Source organism: Miniopterus schreibersii, assembly GCF_964146895.1.
Source record: "Miniopterus schreibersii genome assembly, chromosome: 14".
NCBI classification, from domain to species: domain Eukaryota; kingdom Metazoa; phylum Chordata; class Mammalia; order Chiroptera; family Miniopteridae; genus Miniopterus; species Miniopterus schreibersii.
This window is the reverse complement of record NC_138114.1, coordinates 20609749-20630854: the sequence shown is the minus strand read 5'-3', so window position 1 is coordinate 20630854 and position 21106 is coordinate 20609749. Positions and strand designations below refer to the sequence as shown.

The 21106-nt window shown below is 37.7% G+C and overlaps 1 protein-coding gene across 3 annotated transcripts in view; it reads right to left on the bottom strand.

The window, feature by feature from the left end:
* Positions 1-18045, bottom strand: part of DNA2 (DNA replication helicase/nuclease 2) — a 38438-nt gene extending 20393 nt beyond the window's left edge. Inside the window, exons 1-7 of one of the 3 annotated variants that reach the window (XM_081157718.1) lie at positions 17926-18045; positions 16362-16544; positions 15105-15288; positions 12936-13081; positions 10893-11024; positions 4750-4966; positions 128-245 (exon numbers count right to left, since the gene is read on the bottom strand). In XM_081157718.1, the coding sequence (XP_081013844.1) occupies positions 128-245; positions 4750-4966; positions 10893-11024; positions 12936-13081; positions 15105-15288; positions 16362-16544; positions 17926-17999 (1054 nt within the window). In that variant the 5' untranslated portion in view covers positions 18000-18045. Of the gene's footprint in view, positions 1-127; positions 246-4749; positions 4967-10892; positions 11025-12935; positions 13082-15104; positions 15289-16361; positions 16545-17531; positions 17886-17925 lie in introns of those variants that run through there. The other 2 variants (XM_081157719.1, XM_081157720.1) reach the window with 2 other exon arrangements.
* Positions 18046-21106: the final 3061 nt, after the last annotated feature.

The following is a 21106-nucleotide window of genomic DNA, read 5'->3' as shown; positions in this document are numbered from 1 at the left end:
CGGTTGGTTGCTATGGTCTGGAACCAAACCTGCAGTACCCACGAGGTATGCCTGTATGTATCACCAACAGTTAAACAGAAAAACAAACAAAACCCAGAGAAGTAAAATTGAGAGAAAATAGCTCAACCTCTTCTATCAAGATGTTTCGCAGGCACGGGGTACATCTGGCCAGTCTTGAGGTAGAGGAGCAGGCCAGCCTCCGGATCAGCTCTTCTCTCTTGACTTAGCAGTGTATACAGAACCAGCTGTGAAACAGTGTTCATTTTGTCAAATAAAACTTTAACTTTCTGCTTTCCCATACATGTTTGCAATTAACACACACTGCATTTTAAAATCAAAAGGTCAATTAAGCTATTTCTCTTTTGAAAATTACATGAGCCATATCAGTAAAGGTAACAAAATAAATTCAATATCAAATATTTAATTTCCACAAAACGTAGTTTATGCTTCTCAGTTTTACACAAACAAAAAAAATATTTCAAATTTTTCTTAGTAAATATTTAGGTTTCCAATAAATTAAAGACAGAAATTAATCAAACTATGTTTTACATTTTGAAGTTAACAGTTTTTAGACACTATTTTTCCTGTTTAAAATAAGTGAACTATGCCTTAGCTGGTTTGGCTCAGTGGTTAGAGCGTCGGCCCAAGGACTGAAGGGTCCTGGGTTCGATTCCAGCTAAGGGCATGTATCTCGGTTGCAAACTTGATGCCCAGCCCCGATTGGGGTGAGTGCGGGAGGCAACCAATGGATGTGTCTCTCACATTTATGTTTCTTTCTTTCTCCCTCTCTCTCCCTTCAGCAATGCAAAAAACATCCTCGGGAGAGAATTAAAAATAATAATAAGTGAGCTAAACACAAAAATACACATTATTTACATCATAGTACTGTGACAACTAAACCAGACTAACTCTACAGAGCTGAGGCATCATTAACTACATTAAGTTTCTGTGGTACTTCAGAGAAACCATCTAAGACAAGTTAAAAATCATTCTTTTAGTCCATGAAAACACCTTAGCAGCAAGACTAAGTCATTTAGTCAGTCATATACAACCTAACAAGAAGCTTATTTATTGTCCATGCAATCTCAAATTAAAATATTAAATGATTTATGAAGGCCCAGTCTTTAAGTCATAAAATTCCAAAATACCAAGATCAGTAATTATAATTAACATGCCTAAGGATAATGTCAAATTATAATTATAGTCTGACTTTCTAAGATATATTTAAAATACAATGATTAATTTATAGAAGGCCAAAAATATTATTTGCAGCATAAATATTAATTATATCTACAAACTCATCACTAAGTGCACAAAACAAGTTTACAAAAAAACAAAAATAGATTAAATTTTGTTGTTTTTTTGCTCCTACCAAAAACAGTGGTGTTTGTGCAGTTAGCAAGTGTAATAGAAATACAGAAAAAATCCCAATATACAAATTTTGCGAAGAAAATACAATCCCAGATACCTCAATGTCCAAGGACACTTATAGAAATACTTATGATAATCTCAAACGTCTACAAAGTAAAATGTGGAAACATTCAGTCTTAGGAAATAATCACGTGAAAGTTTGACATTTTAGCTTGATATTCTCACTTCATCTTGATATTCTCAATATACCTTAGAAAGCCAGAATATAATTATAATTATAATTTGACATTATCCTTAGGCATGTTTGATCTGTAAACATATGATTCTTACAAAGGGCTGTTGCTTCAACATTTGAACCTATGAAGCAGGTTTTGGAAGGGCTTCTTATAAGCACCCTACTGTGTTCCCTGATAGAGCATAAATACCAAATAAAACTTTTTAAAATTAAAGTGAAACTCATAAATGATAGGGTAGAGTCTTGGGGCTGTGGAGCAAGGGAGTCATCCACAACTAATGGTCCTCATTGCTAGGTTTTTCCCTCAGTGGGAACTGAGGCAGAAGGAAGAGGGACATAGGACTGATTCTATAACTTATTAGAAGGGGAAAATATCAAAAATGAAATTCCCTGGATCTTTTGACAAAAGAAAGCTGGTGTGAAATTTTACAGTATTATTATAATTCAACTATATTACAAGTTAAACAGGTTTTTGTGAGCTGGTTTAGGGATCACAGCTCCATATAATATTTTCCTTTAGGAAATATATTTCAAATGATGAATCACTCACTTAGAAATGAACCTCTGGAAAACAATCCATTTACGAAATAAAGACCTTCCCTAAGCTAGTTTATACTGTAGCCTTTTTCTGTATCACCAAAATGGAAAATTCAAATTCAAGAGGAGAAACCTGTCTTTCCTCATCCCCAGTATCTATATAACTCAATGAACTGCTCTAATTATTTTTTAAATGTCTCCTTGTTTCTTGCACAATAAATATGCAATATAAACTCCAATATACTTGTTTGATGCTGGCTCTACTCAATTTTTTTAATACAAGAAATAGTCTTCTTTTTTACACTATTTTATTCATAAAAGTTCTTGCAGCTTCTCTTCTTGCAAAGATAAAAAAAGTTCCAAGTGATCAAAATTAAATACAGTAATGTTCTTTGTCTTGAGGCACTACAAATTAGAGCAACAATCTTAAAAGAAAGGTCTTTAAATCTAGACCACTTTAGACACTGAAATGCTTTCATACAGTGGTGCCTTGGTTTTCCAATGTCTCCGTTGACGAACATTTCGGCTCATAAGCGCTGAAAACCTGAAAGGAAATGCTTCAGTTTTCGAACACGCCTTGGAAGTTGAACATGCCACGCGGCTTCCACTGAGGGCAAGGTCCTAAGGCCCAGCTGTCAGCTGTTGATCCCTTGGTTTTCCAATGTTTCAGAACTCAAACGGGCTTCGGAACAGATTACATTCAAAAACCGAGGGACCACTGTATTTCTTTTCCTTTTAGCATTCAAGTGATTTTAGCCCTGGCTGGTGTGGCTCAGTTGGTTGGGCATCATCCCGTCCACCAAAAGGTTGCTGGTTCTCTTCCCAGTCAGGGCACATGCCCAGCTTGTGGGCTCGATCCCCTGTAGCGGGCATGAGGGAGGCAGCAGATCAATGTTTCTCTCTCTCCCTCTCCCTTCCTCTCTGTTCTTAAAAATCAATAAAAATATATATGTATTTTTAAAGTGATTTCAATCAAACTTCTTTTAAAAAAAAAAGTAAAAAATTTTCAGTCTCATGTACACAGAACACATTTTTTCAGATCTTTAACTTCAAAAATAGCTTTTCTTTGGTCTTGGCATGATTTTCCTTCCTCAGAAGGCCTTTAACCTACCCAAGTCTTTAGTTCATAATTCCAGCCATTTCTGTATTACCAAAGTGAAAAGTTCATGTCCTCTAATAGGGGAAAATCTATTTTTTCCTCTACCTTCAATATCTATAAAACCTAATAATAGGTGAAAAACAAGGTTATCTTACTTTTTCATTCCCAAATGGAAAAGCTTTCATGACAACTTTTGGTGTTTGGTACACAATTAAGAATGGTAAGAAAGATTTAATAAGAGAAAGTCTCTTTACAGACAACAGTATGGTGGTTCCTAGAGGGGAAGGGGGGATGAGGGGCAGACGAAGAGAGTGAAGGGGGTCAAATAGAAGGGAGACTAGGCTTCGGGTGGTGAGCACACTTGCAGTATATAGATGATTTATTACAGAACTATACACTTGAACCTTACATAATGTTATTAACCAATATTACCCCCAATAAATTTAATTTTTAAAAAAGAGGAAGCTGCCTCTTCACTCCGACTATACAATTATTTTGAATCTGAACCTTATTTTATAAGAAATCTGCTGAAATAGCAAAATTCCAAGGGCAAAAGGAATTTTATGTTACAAAATGTTATGTTATTCCCTTAATACATATTATACCATAAAAATACAATAATACTATTGTCTTTAGTTTTATCTTTGCCTATTTAAGTGTCTAGAACATACTACAGATTGTTAATGTGGAGATGGGCAGAGGGAATGGAAATAATTAGAAAACAAAGTAGAACTTTATGTTACTTTAAGTCACTATAATTAATATAAATTTCAGATAATTTTGAAGGACAACAGAAGACTATGTTTACAGAAAAGAAAAGAAAAAAAGAAAGAAAAGAAAAGAAAAGAAAAGAAAAGAAAAGAAAAGAAAAGAAAAGAAAAGAAAAGAAAAGAAAAGAAAAGAAAAGAAAAGAAAAGAGATTTAAAAACTTGAGTTTAACATAATGGTAAGACATGGTTCAATGTATCATTTTAGATAAAAATCAATATAATCAAATTAATGATAGGGAATAAAAGAATGAGTTTACCCTGATGTTTCCTAAAGAGTGTCCTGTGTAGACACTACATGAAAACAATAGCTCCATGGTAAATTAGGTTTAGGAAACATTGGGTTAAACATAGCTAAAACAAATTGTATTACTTTGAGGACTTCTCAGAAACTTTAATAGGCTAATGTGCATCATTTTATCTACAAATATACTCGTTTCCCCAACTTACATGACCAAGGAATTCTTTTTTTAGGAGCATCTATTTAAACGCGTGGTTTGGCAACATAAACTTGGCAATATTGGCTTATAAGTTCAGCTGCTATATTCTTTGCTGAAGAAAACTTTTGCTATAGCCATGTATACATTTATAAAATAACCTGAGTACTCTGGATGTATCACAAATTGAAAAGTACTATATGAAACTCAAACATTACCTGAATTGAACCAAAATATATAAAGCAGACTACATTTTAAAATACATTAAACATTCAGATAATTTTTTTATTAAGATTTATATACCTGACTACGGTGTTCAATAGAATTTGATTCTTTGCCGGTTTTAAGTTCCAGTGGCATTACTTTATATTTCGCTTTACATCCTCGATGAATTTTCACACCAACTGTAACATCTATTTTGCCCTTTAATCCAAATCTAGGGGACCAAATGCTTTCTTCAATATCCAGTGATTTCACGACTTCAATACTGCATGCTGTGTTGTTACTACCATCACTTGGCCTAAAAAACCAAACAAAACACAAAAACTCTTCATCAGAACACTTAGCTCACTTCTCATCTGCTACCATTGACTTTCCTTTGCACACAGAAAATGTGGGGATGGGACAGTCTGTATACCTTTATAGCAGTGATTCTCAAAGTGTGTAGCACCAGCATCATCTGGGAACTTGTGATAAATGCAAATTCTCAAGCCCCCCTCTACACCTACTCAAAAAGAAACATTAACTGGTAAGGCCCAGCAATTTGTTTAACAAATTCTGCAAGCGACTCTGATGCAAACTCGAGTTTGAGAACCACTGTCCTATAGGCTATAGCTCATGTAATATAAATTTTCTTAATATTTATTATCTGTCTCAGTTCATTCCTATCACAATCTTCCTAACTCGGGCCTTTACTTCCTCAGGCCTAAATTACTACGAAAGCCTCACTGCTTGAACTGCTGGAGCCACAATACCAATCTGAATAATCAGATACACATTTATTACACAGATTAATATATAATTGCCTTCATGTGGTTGCACCCTAGGGAGCACCGTATTAACCTGGGTAAGAATGAGCTGTCTTTCCCCCTTATGTATGCAGTGTGAAGCTTGATCATCTAACACTTCATCCCTACACCTTTGTGACAATCCTGGGAGAGATGAAAATAACTTCTAAAGCCTTTTACACTTCTCTTAACTAAGATCTACTCATTTTCAGAGCAGTAAGTCGTTCTGCAAAAGAAAATTCAGATAAGAGCTAACTTTTATTAATCCTATTTTAGACTCGAAGCCATATAAAATACAAAGTCTAACAGAAATCTTACATGAAAAGAATAAATTTTCTAATAATAAAGCATTTTGTATCATATAAAAATCAAGATTTATAAAGTTTAAGAGTCCTGGCTGCTGTGGCTCAGTTGGTTGGGCATGGTCCTATGCACCAAAAGGTTGCCAGTTCAATTCCTGGACAGGGCACATGTCCAGGTTGCACGCTCAATCCCAAGTAGGGGGCATGCAGGAGGCGGCCAATCAATGTTTTGCTCTCACAGCAGTGTTTTTCTCTCTCCCTCTCCCTCTCCTTCTCTCTAATAAATAAATAAATAAAATAAAATAAAGTAAAGTATAAGAATTCTGGCTGGGCCCTGGCTGGCGTGGCTCAGTCAGTTGAGCATCGTCCTATGCACCAAGAGGTTGCCGGTTCAATTCCAGGTTAGAGCACATGCACAGGCTGTGCAGGAAGCAGCCAATTGATGATTCCTTCTCATCGATGTTTCTCTCTCTCTCCATCTTCCTTCCTCTCTCTCTCTAAAGCCAATAAAAACATATTTAAAAGAAAAAATTCTGGCTTTTACAACACATTATTGAGTTGACATGGTTTTCATGTTGTTTAAATCAGAGTTATTTCTTAACAAATTAAGAATATTTTCTAAGAAAAAGAATGTTATCTTCAGTAATTTTTTTAAAAAACTGTTTCAGGACGCTACAAATATAATCTCCAGACATATACTTCTGCAATCTTTGAAAAGACAATAAGGAATTCAGGGAAGCCACAATTTATCTGAAATTTCTTAAATATTAATGTTTTCTCTCACCAAATGTTATCTGATCATATGTATTCAAATATGCTTGTGCAAAATAAAGCAAACTTTATTAATGTTGCTACTAAAATCCAGTACCTTAGAAAAAGAAGTAATGTCATTTTAGACCTAGTTCTGTGGCACAAATAGTCAATTTAACTAATATTTCAATTTAACTAATACGATTTTAACTAACACAATGCTGTGAAACTCCTTTGAGAACCACTTGATGGAGAATATAGTGTCATGAAAATGAAGAAAATAAACATTTACTACTTATGGGTGAGAAAGGTTGTCTCTATAAATGGCTTTTAAAGGCCTCATTCTGTGTTTTGCAATCTAAAGTTACTTTTCAACAAAGACCAGCTATATTTCTGCTGGGGAAATGTCCAGAAGAGTGTGTCCTTCACAGAGAAACACACCTAGGCTTCCATTGGAAATAACCGAAACAAAGAAAAGTCTTACATGGACAGACAGAGATGAGGACACTGGGCTGGGAATCAAGAGATCCTTATTCTAGACTCATCTCCACCAGTGGTTTTTCATATAAAACCTGGAAAAGTCATACCACTCCCTGGACCTTAATTTCCGTATTTGAAATCTAGAACTTAGTCTTAAAATTCCCTTTCAAGTCAAAGATGACTATGAATCCCACACTTTCTTTGGCTTCTATGATGCACTTCTTCCATGCTACAAGCCCTTGTAGGTTCATCCTAAGCCTCCTTTGATGGATGCTACTCGATGGATGCTACTCTCTCCCTGTATTGTTAAACACTGTTATCTCCCAGGGTTCTGGGCCTCTTCTGTTGCCCTTTGTGTTCTCTCTCAGCATTCCCCTCCACTCTATGTTTTCAACTACCACCAATACACTGAGTACAGGGAGAGCTTTAGTCTCCCTGTAACACCAATATCTAGGACAATCCTGGGTAGATATGAGGCATATAATACATGTTCACTGAATACATCAGTCTATGAGAAAATGAGTTTTTACTGCAAAAACAATAAATAAATACTAGTAAGAAAAATACACACAGCCCGGCCGGGCATAGCTCAGTGATTAAGCATTGACCTAGGATCCAGGAGATCATGGTTTGATTCCCTGTCAAGGCACATGTCTGGGTTTCAGACCTGATCCCCAGTCAGGGGCGTGCAGGAGGCAGCCAATCAATGACTCTCTCATCATTGATGTTTCTCTCTCTCTCCCTCTCCCTTCCTTTCTCTGAAATTAATAAAGATTTTTTTTTTTAAATAGCAGATGTTAAAAAATCATTAAAAAAAGAAAAATACATACAAAAAGCTAAAGCAATTGGCAGTGAAAGAAAAGCCAGTATCTAAAATAACCATGAAAATGAACATCCACTAAAATTTAAAATCTCGAGCAAATTTAAATAACTCCAAAAGAAATAAGGAAAAAGAGAAAGGGAGGGAGGGAAAGAAGGTAAATAAGGATAAGGAAATAATTAGGAACAATGAGAAACAAAATTAAGTTTATCATTTTAGTAAAGACCAAAATAACAGAAATACTACAAAACAAAGCAAAGAACCAGGAAAAAACTGCCAACTTCATGAACACTTCACAGTTTATCACAGAGAACACTAATGCAGCAACGAGATCCACCCCTATCCCAGACACAGCAATTTGCGCTCCAAAAAAGAACAAAGAACAAAGCATTAGGAATTCATAAAATATGGTACAAGAGAAATTAAACAACCTATTTACCTTGTGGTTATTGGTTTTTTTGTTTGTTTTTTTAAATATATCTTTGATTTCAGAGAGAGGAAGGGAGAGGGGGGGAGAGAGAAAGAGAAACAACAATGAGAGAGTCATCATTGATGGGCTGCCTCCTGCACGCCCCCGCCTGGGGATCGAGCTGCAACCCTGGCATGTGCCCTGACCGGGAATCGAACCCTGAATTCCTGGATCCTAGGTCGATGCTCAACCTCTGAGCCACGCGCAGCTGGGCATGATTGTTGTTTTTTTAAGTTAGGGAGCTGGTGGTAAATCTAAGGCCACTACAGAAATAAAGAATATGAGAAATAAACTCAATTCTAACAGCAAGATGTCTTTTTTTTAACCACTATTTTTAAAATATATATCAAAGTCCCACTGGCAAACTGATTTGGTGACAGCTGCACAATTCTATGAATATAATGAAAGTTACTGAATTGTTGTTAATAATAATAATAAGTACAAATAATTAAAACCCTACTGGCAGATACAAGACATTTAAACATTGCTAGCAACCTTCTAAAATTGTCAAAGAATTCCAATAATATGTAAAAGGTTGTAAAATTCCCAAATATCTTTGATGAGGTAGAACCTCCAGTTCTGAGGTTTTAACACAAGGACATAACTGTCCCCATAAGGTCCACCCTTCTACTTGCATTCCTTCTTCTCTACTCAAGGACAAAGCTCCAAGAATTTTCCCATCTCTTCCAAATATTAATTTTGTGCTCTCCATGGAAATCTTCCCCTCGGCATGTAAACATGTTCTATCTCCCATCCTCAAAACAACTAAGCTCTCTTACCCTCACAAAAGTGTATGGCAGCCATTCCATTTCCATCTACCCTTTCATAGGAAAACCATTCAATGTAGTTGTCTACACTCCCGTCTCCAAATCCTCTTCCAGCATTCTCCCTTGACCCCATTACCATCACATTTTCACCCCAGAATCACTGCTGACTTTTCTTTCCCTCATGCCCACATCCAATTCAAAAATCTATCAGCTCTAACCTTTAAAATCTGCCCAAAATCCAACTGTTCTTGTCACTTCTGAAACTCTCACTCTCGTCTAAGCACCACCATCCCTTGCTTGGATTCTTGCAAGAACCTCCAAATTGATCTACCTCTGCCTTTATCCTACAACATACCCTCAAAAGGACAGCCAGATTGATTCTTTTAAAAGTAAATCAAATCAATGCAGAAATTAGCACAGAAAAGTTAAGGAACTGGCCTAAAGTTACATAGCTAAATTGTGGCAAAACTGGGATTCACATTCAGGATCAGTATGTCCTTCAAGGTACAGAGAACTTTAGCGAACAAACTGATCCGAAGAACTGACTGTTCCCAAGATTTCTGATTCACAAATCTTAAAACAAGTTATTTAGATCACAAAATGTCATAAAATATTGAGAATACTGAGATACGGTTAAGAATATTGATATAAGTGAAAATTGTGCCTGTTTAAAAAAAAAAAAAATGTTGCCCGTTTAAAAAAATAGTTATCAGATCAAAACCGTCTGTGCAAATCCTCCAATGGCTTCCCATCTAATAAGAGCCAAAGTCCCAACAGGGCTTGACGACCCTGAAGAGATACTTCTGCCCTCTCTCCCATTCACTCTGCTCTAGCCACACTGGCAGGTGTGAGTCAGCCACAGGGTGTTTGTCTTCCTGGAGACAGCTGCAAAGCTCTTTCATTTCTTTCAGGCTTTGGCTCATTACCCACACCTTCCAGGACCACAACAGGGAAATAACATGTCCCAGTGACTCCTTTCCTCCTCACCCTCCCCACTGTTCTATACTGCCTACACCACAGTCAGGCACACTGAGGTTTCCTTGTTCAGCAGTATAGAAGCTCCATGAAGCCACTGGCTTTGTTTTCTTGCTACTGTAATCCCAGCACCTAAAACATTACTTGGCACATATTAGGCACTCAATAAATATTTGCTGAATGGGTGAATAATGAAAAAGAAAAAAAGTATTACCTATAAATTTATATCAATGCTACTTTAAGGAGAAAAAAGTAAAAAACCAAATGCCAAAAAACATTAAATGGCTAAACACAATATTTAACTGTATAGCACAAATCCACGACAACTGACACATGACACAGTCCATCTGATAGGAACACATATATGAAAGTAGGACCACCCAATGTATTTACTAATTGATTAATTTGTTTAAAAAAACAACTACAGCCCAGCCAGGCATGGCTCAGTGGTTAAGCATTGACCTAGGATCCAGGAGATTGAGGTTCAGTTCCTGGTCAGGGTACATGCCCAGGTTCGATGCCCAGTCAGGGGCGTGCAGGAAGCAGCCGATCAATGATGAATCTCTCATCTTTGATGTTTCTATCTCTCTCTTTACCTCTTCCTTCCTCTCTCTGAAATCAATAAAGATATATTTTTTAAAATTATAACAAATAACTACATACAAAAATTAGAATATTTTGTTATAATGAAAATAGAATTTTCTATTCATTAGATTATTTTTTTGTCCTGGAAAGATACTCAGGACAGTAATTTATAAAATAAGCAAACTAAAAGGCTGGTTGTAATAACTCAGTCTTTAAAAGGCTTTAATTCAAAATACAAAACAGAATCCTGGTCTAAACATATGAACCATATAAACAAAATGGGTTTCTTACAAAGAGAGCTGCATCTGCGGGAAGTCTGTTGAAGTGTATTTATGCATGAAATCTTCAGCCCATTTAGAAAACGAAGGAAGATACTCTTCTACTTCTTGTTTTACTTCATCTTCATTCAAATTTAAGCGGTACCTGTAAAGTAAGAGATTAAATATAAAAGCATAAATATGAAAACAGTAAAAAAGGACCAAAACATCCAAATAAGCAACCCAAGTACCTACAGGCTAACTAACAGATACACAAAATGTGGTCTATGCGTACAAAGGATTATTATTCCACTTTAAAAAGGGAGAGAGCAGGCCCTGCCCTATCGGTCCTCTGAAGGAGCTGGTTCAGCAGGGAAGACAAAATTAGCAGCCCAGCTCTGCCAAGACTGGTCCTCCTGAGCACAACAGCAACCTCAAGTTGAGAGATAAGTTGAAATTCCTCAAGCCAGGGAGCAACTGCTGACACCAAAGTGTTCCAAACGACCCCACATTCAGTCTAACAGGGGCAAAGGTTTGAAACCTGGCAACTTCCAGTCAATAACGGAGGATGTAGGGGAAGATGTGGGAAAACAAGGACTCAGGTACTGCTGGACAAATGTAAACTGAGGCAACACTTACACAGAGCAATTTGGCAACATATCAAAATTCAAAATGTACCCGGATCCTGTCCTGGAGGGGGCAAGACGCTATAAAGGACATTAGTGGGCAAAACTGAAATGTGGGCAGACCGGACAAAAGTATTCTATCAATGTTAAATTTCCTGAAGTTGATAACTATTCTGCGGTTACATATAAGAAAATCCTTATTCTTAGGAAATACACACTTAAGCATATACCACGGTTTTTTATCTAGGGATATGAGCCCTGGGCCCACCTGGCTCAGCGTCAGCAAGAATGTGTCATGAGCAAAGTCCTTAGCCAGCCACAGGCTGCCACACCAGGCACTGAGGCCCCACACCCAGCTGTCACCACATGCCCAGCCCCAATCACCAGAGTGGTCTGAGGAGAAGAGGCCTGAAGAAAGTGTGAGCAAGGCCAGCTTTACCCACTGCAATAGGGACCCCGGAGTCCACAGGGCAACCCAGGTTGTCCAGAGCCCTGCTCATCCTGCTCTATGGCTGGTGTCTTCATGGTTTACAGCCCATCATGTATATCATGATGAATTCTACTTAATCTTAGAAAAAGAACACACACACACACACACACACGCATGCACAACAGGTGAATATGAGTAAAGAGTATATGGATGTTTTTTTTGTATTACTTTTGCAACTTTTCTCTAAATTTAAAATTATTTCCAAATAAAAATATTTTTAGATGTTTAAATGCATATATCCTCTAGCTGAACAATTCCACTTCGAATTACTGAGCCCACACGCATGCCTGCACAGGTATGAAATAAAGGATGGACAAAGATATTAATTATAACATTGCTAATAAAAGCAAAGATTGAAATGCCACAGGGATGCTTAAATAAACGACATATCCATATAATGATACATTATGCCACAATTAAAAATGAGAAAGCTCAATAAGTACTGAGGTGGAATGATCACCAAGATTTAATTTTAATTATACTTTATCTTTTATTGATTTTTAGAGAGGGGGAAGTGAGAGAGAAAGAGAAACACCGATGTGAGAGCGGAACGTTGATTGGCTGTCTCCGGCACACCCCCCACCAGGGGATCAAGCCACAACCTGGGCATGTGCCCTGACAGGTAACTGAACCGGCAACCTCTTGGTGCATGGCACTACGCTCAACCAACTGAGCCACCCCGACCAAGGCGTCACAATGTTTCTAAAGATAAGGCAAAAAGTTTTGCACACTCTCTGAGTCTGGTGTGCACATGCACAGAAAATTTAAATATTTTTAGCCAAAAGAGTTCCTGTTGTGGAATTTTAGAAGCTCTTCACAGAACTGCAATGGGGTACTGCAACTTTGGAACCTGCATTCCAGTATTACACTATATTGAATAATCTAACAGCCAAATACCTTATAGATTCTAGGAAAAGTTATGTAATAAAATTGTCCCTATAGATCTCTCATAACTACTTACATTTCCTTCAGATGCCTTATCTCTTGAACAGTTTGAAAAGCAAGTTCTTGTAGCTTTTCTGGGGCAAAGTTATCATTTATTGCTTTCTGAAATACTTCGTGGAGAACTGTACCAATCAGCATTTGGTGTGTGGTTGGATCAGAGCTCTATTAAAAAAAAATACAAAAATTTTATTTCACAACATATTAACAGGCATGAATGTATACTTATTACCTAACCCATTAAACCACCATAGCAAAAGTGCATCAGTAGGAAAAATGCCAAAATATCAACCAATGCTTTTTTCTGGTGGGTGGAATTACAAGTGACTTTCAGAATGATCTGAATTATTTTATAAGTACGAGGTTTTTAAAAATCATTATACTTCCATTTAAAAAAATTTAACCAATATAAAAAAGTTCAACATATTCTCAAATATTTAATATATTCATTTCCAATTTTTTATAATTTACCCAAATAGAAAAGTTAATAAAGGCATAGCTCACAAAAGTTATTATTGAAACATAAAATTTAAACTTACAGCAGAGATTTCTAGCAAGAAAAACTTCACTGAAAAAGAAACTGTTTTTCAATTAACTCTTTTGTTAACCTAGGCCTCTACCTTGAAACTATCAAAAAACTAGATAAAGTCCACCAAACCATCCATCAGGAATTTTTTAAACTTACAGAGGAACAATTTGTACCATTTTTGCAAATCCTATGTGAGTCTGAAATTATTTCAAAATTAAGAGATTAATATTTAGGTCCACTTTATAATACGTGGTTAAAAGAGAAGTTGATCTTCCCCCACAACTGAAGGAAAAAGTGGATAAAATAAACTACAAGTAAGTAACAACTAACACTATTAGAACATCTATATAAGCCTGGCCAGGCGTGGCTCAGTGGTTGAGCATCGACCTAGGATCAAGAGGCCACGGTTTGATTCCTGGTCAGGGCACATGCTCAGGTTGCCAGCTCAATCCCCAGTCGAGGGCATGCAGGAGGCAGCCTGTTAATGATGACTCTCTCATCATTGATGTTTCTACCTCTCTCTCTCCCTCTTCCTTCCTCTCTCTGAAATCAATAAAGATATATTTTAAAAAAGAGAGAGAGAACATCTATATAAATATTTTTCCTGCTTTTTTCCTTCTTGTCCAAGTGGAATTTTGGTTTTCTACATACATATAGATTAACTGTATAAGTAAAACAATGCTCTGGGAGGAGGAGGAGATTTTTAATAAAACTCAGGTTCTCTGACAGAAACAAGTAGAAGGTACAGGGACAAGGAGAAGGCAGAACTAATACGGATCAAAAGAAACTTAACAAACCTATCAATAAACTTAATACAAAGACCTTGTTTGAATACTGATTGTAACAAACCAACTGAATAGAAAGATAAGTTTGATAAAAGACATGAGAGATCAACTGAGCATTAAATTAATATAAGAAATTACTGTTAATTTCATTATATATGATAAAAATATTGCATTTATACATTTTTTAAAATATCAGCTTTCATTTACTTGCAAAATGATGTAATGTCTGGGAAAGCAGAATGGGTACATGGGGGTTTATTATAATCATCTCCATGTATATTTGAAGTTTTCCATAATAACTTTTAAAAAATTTTTATTGATTGATTTTAGAGAGAGAGGAGAAAGAAACATCAATTTGCTGTTCCACTTATTTATGCATTCATTGGTTGATTCTTGTATGTGCCTGACCAGGAATCTAACTGGCAACCTTGGCGTATGGGGACAATGCTCTAGCCAACTAAGTACCTGGCCAGGGCTGAAATTTTTCATAATAACTTTTTTAAAAGAGACTGTCACATTTATTTTTAGTTTATTGGGAATCACATGAAGCAAAGTTTGGAAATGTCTACATGTATTAAATTTAAAATCTTATCACTGAATTAATTTCTTCATCATTAGAATTACTTTATGGTGTTGAGCAAGATTCAAAGGATTCAGGCACCTCACCTTGAGTCCCAGCACTGACACTTACTAGCTACGTGACTTTGGGCAAGTCACTTAAACTGTCTGAGCCTGATTTATCTCACCTGTAAAATGCAGCTGATTAATACCATCTACTCACAGGATTATTGGAAGGATTAAGTAAAATAAAAGTGTAAAAGTGCTCTACAAACTATAAAATCCTGTAGAAACTTTAGCAGTTAATATTATTCACCCTGAAAGTTTCACTCAGAACAGCTCTTCTCATGCATCGAATACTATTGGCTATGCTTGTGCCAGAAATCAGCATGTCTGGATACAGAATCAAATATCCGAAATCTTCATCTATTATCCAAGTATCAGATGTGCAGTCTCCCTCCAAATGAATGATGTCCCCTGGCTCTACTGGTACAGAGCACCTACAAATAAAGCAAAGTATCAAGATACAGTTTAGCTTCCTATATTTAAGCTTACTAAGGAGTCTTCAAAAATAAATATTTTGTCTGAAGAAATAGTATTTCCAAATTTCTGGATCTTAGATCTTTTTAAATACCAGGACATAGTCTTCTGGATCAACTCCTAGTCACTCCATCCCTTTCCACCTTGGAAACACATCTGAGAATACTCTTGGGTTTTCCTTAAATCCCAAAAACAAAAACTGCTTTAGCGTCGTCTAAAGCTATCAGATCTTTAATAGTGTAATATAGAGCTCCAATTATGGATGATGTTGTTTTAATAATTAATTTTCTCATTCTTAAGACTTACAGAGTATGGACATCTTATATTAAGTCTTGAATCATGGAGCCAGAACCAATGCAGCAAGAATAAAATCATATTTATCTAGTTGAAACCATCCAACTTGCAGCATAAACAAAAAATCTAGACAAAATTAGACCTGACCTTCTCTGCATCTCCCTTCCACCCCTCACATACCACAGTGTTTGAGTAAAGAATATAAGGTCAAAGAATGTTCTTATGCTATAATTAATTTTGCTCTTAATAAGAACATGAGTTTTAAGCTGTAATCTTAAAACAGAACGTACTGGGAAACAGGACGTAGCATTAATAAGTCCCTTTGTAATTTCAAATGACAGTACAAATCAAGTTTTGGAATAAGGGACTTAACATGCTGGGGTAACAGGCGCAGTTTTATGTGGAATTAGTTCAGGTTGAAAACTATTCCCTTGCCCGGCCGGGCATGGCTCAGCGGTTGAGCATCGGCCTAGGATCCAGGAGATCAGGGTTCGATTCCCGGTCAGGGCACATGCCCGGGTTGCGGGCTCAATCAATGACTCTCTCATCATTGATGTTTCTCTCTCTCTCCCTCTCCCTCTCCCTTCCTCTCTCTGAAACCAATAAAGATATATTTTTTAAAAAAAAAAACTATTCTCTTAATAATTATAGTGACACCCACACAAGCCCATATGATGAGTTTAAAGGTGGTACCCTTAAGAATCTGCCAGATCAGGGCTCAAAGTCATATAAAAATTACCAGTCATTCCTAAGGATGCAAAATTCTTTATATTCTAGCGACTGGGAAGCAGTGATGATTAGATGCTTTTCATGGCTTCCTTCTTCATTATGCACGATACTGACTGCTAATACCAGGTACCGGTTATCCATTCCTCGGGTCAGGACTGTTTTAGAAGAGGAAGCTTCCACCTTCTTCTGAAATCTAAAGCATATACATACTGTAGCACAAGCATAAAATAAGAAGCCATCAATCTCCATCTACAAACCAACCTTCTAGTTTTTAGGTTTGTCTCTTCTGGAAAGCTTACCACAATGACCGTTAGCTAAAATGGTTAAAATTAAGAGAGCAAAGGCATAGCAGAATTCCTACTATAAGAACTTCCCAGAAGCTATGTCACTTAAAAAAAATAAAACATGCTTATGATACGGATTTTTCCAAATATAAGCTCCATGATTATGAAGGTTAAGGAGAAACTGAAAAACACTAAACAACACATTCCTACCACTGGTGCAAACCTTCTCAAAGTACAAATAAAAGGGAATATTTTGGACACTATCCTTTTTGTAAATAAAATAGATGTTTGCTATAGAAAAACATAGGCTGGGTGGTTCGCTGCAAGTCCTACTGTGAGCCACAGGATTATATTAATCTTTAAATTAGAAGTATACTTAGAGATCACCTCGTCCCATCTACTATTTAATGCAGGAAATCCTTTATGAAATCTCACTGGGGGTCAACCAGCCCCTGCATTGTACAGAAAGCAAACTTAACACATTAGCTCTTTCCTTTATAGAGTAACTCAGAATTTTCTTCTATAATGGGCAAGTCAATGTCACAATACTTCTATACAATGATCCTCGCAGCCTGAAAACTATGCAAAATAACCTCTTTTCTAGAAAACATTAAGTTCCTCCTAAGCCTTTCCTGTTTGATTGCAGTAAGACTCCAACAGAGTCCAAAGTCACTCTCCAATTTTAACACCAAATGCCTTTCATATTACTCTAAAATTATCTTTGTCACTACCCGAGGTTCTATTATTTTGGAACCTCCACATTCACCTACCCCACGAATTCCCCAGGCAGCTGGGACACCTTAAGGATCCCCCAAAAGGTTCTGCTGCTCAAAACCCCAAAGATCCGTCAACAATAATCAGCATCAGTGTTACTGCTCTAGAAAATAACGCCACACCATGACTGTGGGGCAAGTTTCCCCGACCATTTAAACCGAGATGAGGGTGCAGAGGTCTCTCTGGAGTAAGTTCTCTAACTAAACATCGAGAAAAGCATCTCTCAGCAGCGACGTTCTTTCATGAAGACATTTGAGGTGGCGGCTGGGACTCTCCAAATTCGGGGAAGACGGGAAATAATGAACTGCTCGGCAAGGGACAGTCTCCGGGCTCTGGTCCGAGAGTGGCCCCAAACAGGACCCTGCGAAGCAGAGCCCCGCTCCGGAGGCGCGCCCGGCGCCGGGCCTGAGCCGGGCTCGGTCCCAGCTCCAGTCCGCCGCGGCGCGTCCGGCCTCTCCCGCTACTTTCGTTCAAATCTCCCGCGTCGCTCCCAGACCCTCCCCCCGCTCCGCTCACCGCTCCGCGGGCCGCTCGCCCTCCTCCCCGAAAGTCTTCTCCATGAGGAGCTCCAGATCCCCCAGCTGCTCCATCCCGGGTGTGGGGACCGCAAACTGTCGCCGGGTAAAACCGGGGACCCCGCGGCAGCACTGAAGAGACAAAGGGCAGCGGATCCCTGAGGCGCCGCGCGCATGCGCCGACTCGCCGAGCTCCCCAGCGACCTGCGCGCGCTGAGCCTCCGGCGCCCGGCGCGTTCCACGTGGAGCGCAGCACCTGGCCTCCGGCCCCTGGGGGCGCCTCTGCTCTCTCGCCTCGGGTTTCGGAAAACAGGCCCGAAGCATGCGCTCCCGCCCTCGGTGGAGACGCGTCGTCACATTCCCAGCACAAGCTCTGCGTTTGAACAGAACATCTGCCGTTGCCCAAATCCAGGAGTACCTTGTTAGCCTTCAGAATTTTGCATTCTCTGGAAAACAACCTCTCTTCCCCTTTTTTTTGGTTTTATCCTGGAAAAGTAATTGAGAAAATAGAAGCTTTCTCATCATGTTACAAATTAATTTACAAAACCACCTGTCTTATAGCCTCTTTCCACTTTTTTTAAATATATCTTTTATTGATTTCAGAGAGAGGAAAGGAGAGAGAGAGAGAGAGAAACATCAATGATGAGAGTCATTGATCGGCTGCCTCCTGCACGCCCCCGACTGGAGATCGAGCCCGCAACCCGGGCATGTGCCCTGACCGGGAATAGAACCGGATCTCCTGGATCCTAGGTCGACACTCAACCGCTGAGCCCCGCCCTGCTGGGCTCCCCTTTTTTTGAACAGTGGACAAAGCGCTCCTCCTGTCAGCGGACGCCCCTCTACCTGACTCGATTCAAAGGCCTCCGGTATTCCCGAGGGCATGGCTCTTCAGTTATTCCCTCATTCTCTTGTACCGTCCATCTGTCCCTCACTATTGGATTGCTTCCTGGCTTGTTATGTGGCCCAAAGGATAGGGCTAGAAACCCAGAGAGTATCCTTGATTGCTTTCTGTTATTACTCACATCCAATCCATAGGCAGACCCATAGATTTTGTAGCTAAAACTATGTTAAATCTCTCCAGGCCTTTCCATCTTCAGTGTCACTGCCTGATGATGATCTCTCACCTGGACAACTGCAGTAGACTCTTACATATGCTTCCCATTCTTATTTCCTTGCAATTCAGTCTTTTTTCCCAATACTTTATCATGAAAATTTTCAAAAAGCTAAAAGAATTATATAATCAAAACATATATACACCTATCACGTAGCTTTTACATATCGTATCTTTGATTAATCACATCTATTTATCCACTCCTCTATTCATCCATGAATTCAATTTTTTTTTAATGCATTTCAAAATAGTAGGCATCAGCACATTATACCCATAAAAACTTGGTATGTATATCATTAGCTAGAGTTCAATATTTGTTCATGGTAATTTAATATTTTTAATGTATTTTATATGTAAAATTTACTTGAAATGCACAAATCTTTTTTTTTTTAATATGTCTTTATTGATTTCAAAGAGAGGAAGGGAAAGGGAGAGGAAGAGGGAGAGAGAGAGATAGAAACATCAATGATGAGAGAGGCATTGATCGGCTGCCTGCTGGGGATCTGGCCTGCAGCCAGGGCATGTGCCCTGACAGGGAATCAAACCTCAGTCTCCTAGATCATAGGTTGCTGCTCAACTGCTGAGCCATGCTGGCCGGGCAAAATGCACAAATCTTATGTGTATCATTTGATAAATTTTAACAAATGTGTTTAACACAAATCCCTACTAAGATAATGTTATCATCGCCCCCCAAAATTCTCTCATGTCCCTTCCCAGGCAATTCCCACATCCATCCCTACTGGAGAAGTAACCACTAATCGGATATATTTTTAGCAGAGATTAGATTTGTCTGTTCTAGACTTTCATATAAGTGGAATCATTTGGTACATACTCTTTTGTGTCTGGCTTCTTTCATTCAATACAATGTTTTTGAGATTCATCCATTTCATTACATGAATCAGTAGTTTATTCCTTTTTATAGCTGGATGGTAGTCTACTTGACCCATCTTTTCCTTTGATGTACACTTGCACTACTTACAGTATTTTGCTATCTTGAATAAAGCTACTACAAATAGTCTTGTACATGACTTTTTGTGCTCTTATTTCTCTTAGGTAAATATTTTGGAGTGACATTCCTGAGCCACAGGTGGGTTTATGTTTAGGTTTATAAGAAACAGCCAACCCTTTATCCAAAGGGTTGTAACCTTTTGCACTACCACCAACAGTGGCATTCCAGTTTCTGCATATCCTTGACAGCGTCTGATGCTGTCAGTCTTTTCAGTCTTAATTTGCATTTCCCCATCACTAATGTTATTGAGTACTTTATCACATATGTACTCAGTCATTTCAACATCTTCTTTTGTAAAATGTCTGTTCAAATCCTTTGTTCATTTTCTTAAATTGCATTGTTTTATATAATTCTGGATATAAGACCTTTGTCAGACAGGTTTTGCAAGTATTTTTTCCCAGTTTGTGGTTTACCTATTCATCTTCCTAATGAGATCTTTAGGTGTACAAAAGTTTGAGTCTTTATGAAATCTAATTTATTCATTTTTTTCTTCTATGGTTTTTGCTTTTTGTGATCTAAGAAATCTTTTCCAACCCCTAAGTAATGAAGATATGCTCATATGTTTTCTTCTTGAACTTTTATTGTTTTATTTTGATTTAGGTCTATGATCCACCTCAAATTAATTTTCGTGTATAATAGGAAGTAGAAATGAGTTCTCCCTCCTCTTCCTCCATGTGTATATCCAGTTTTTCTAGTAGCACTTGTTGAAAAGACTTCCCCATTGAATTGCTTGGGCACCTTTGTAAAATAAATAAATAAATAAATAAATATGAACTGATCCTATAAATATCAGTCTGTTTCTGGACTCTCTGTTCTGTTCTTTTGATGTTTGTCGATCCTTAAGCTAGTGCCATACTGTCCTGATTACTACAGCTTTAGTAAGGTAGTGATTACTACAGTCATAGTCAAATAGTGATGTCTTTGTTCTTTTTAAAGTTTGCTTTGGAAATTCTAGGTCCTTTGCCTATGTAAATTTTAGATTTAGGTTGTAAATTTATACAAAAGAGCCTGCTGGAATTATCATTGAGATTGCATTGGATCTATACATTTGGGAGAACTGAT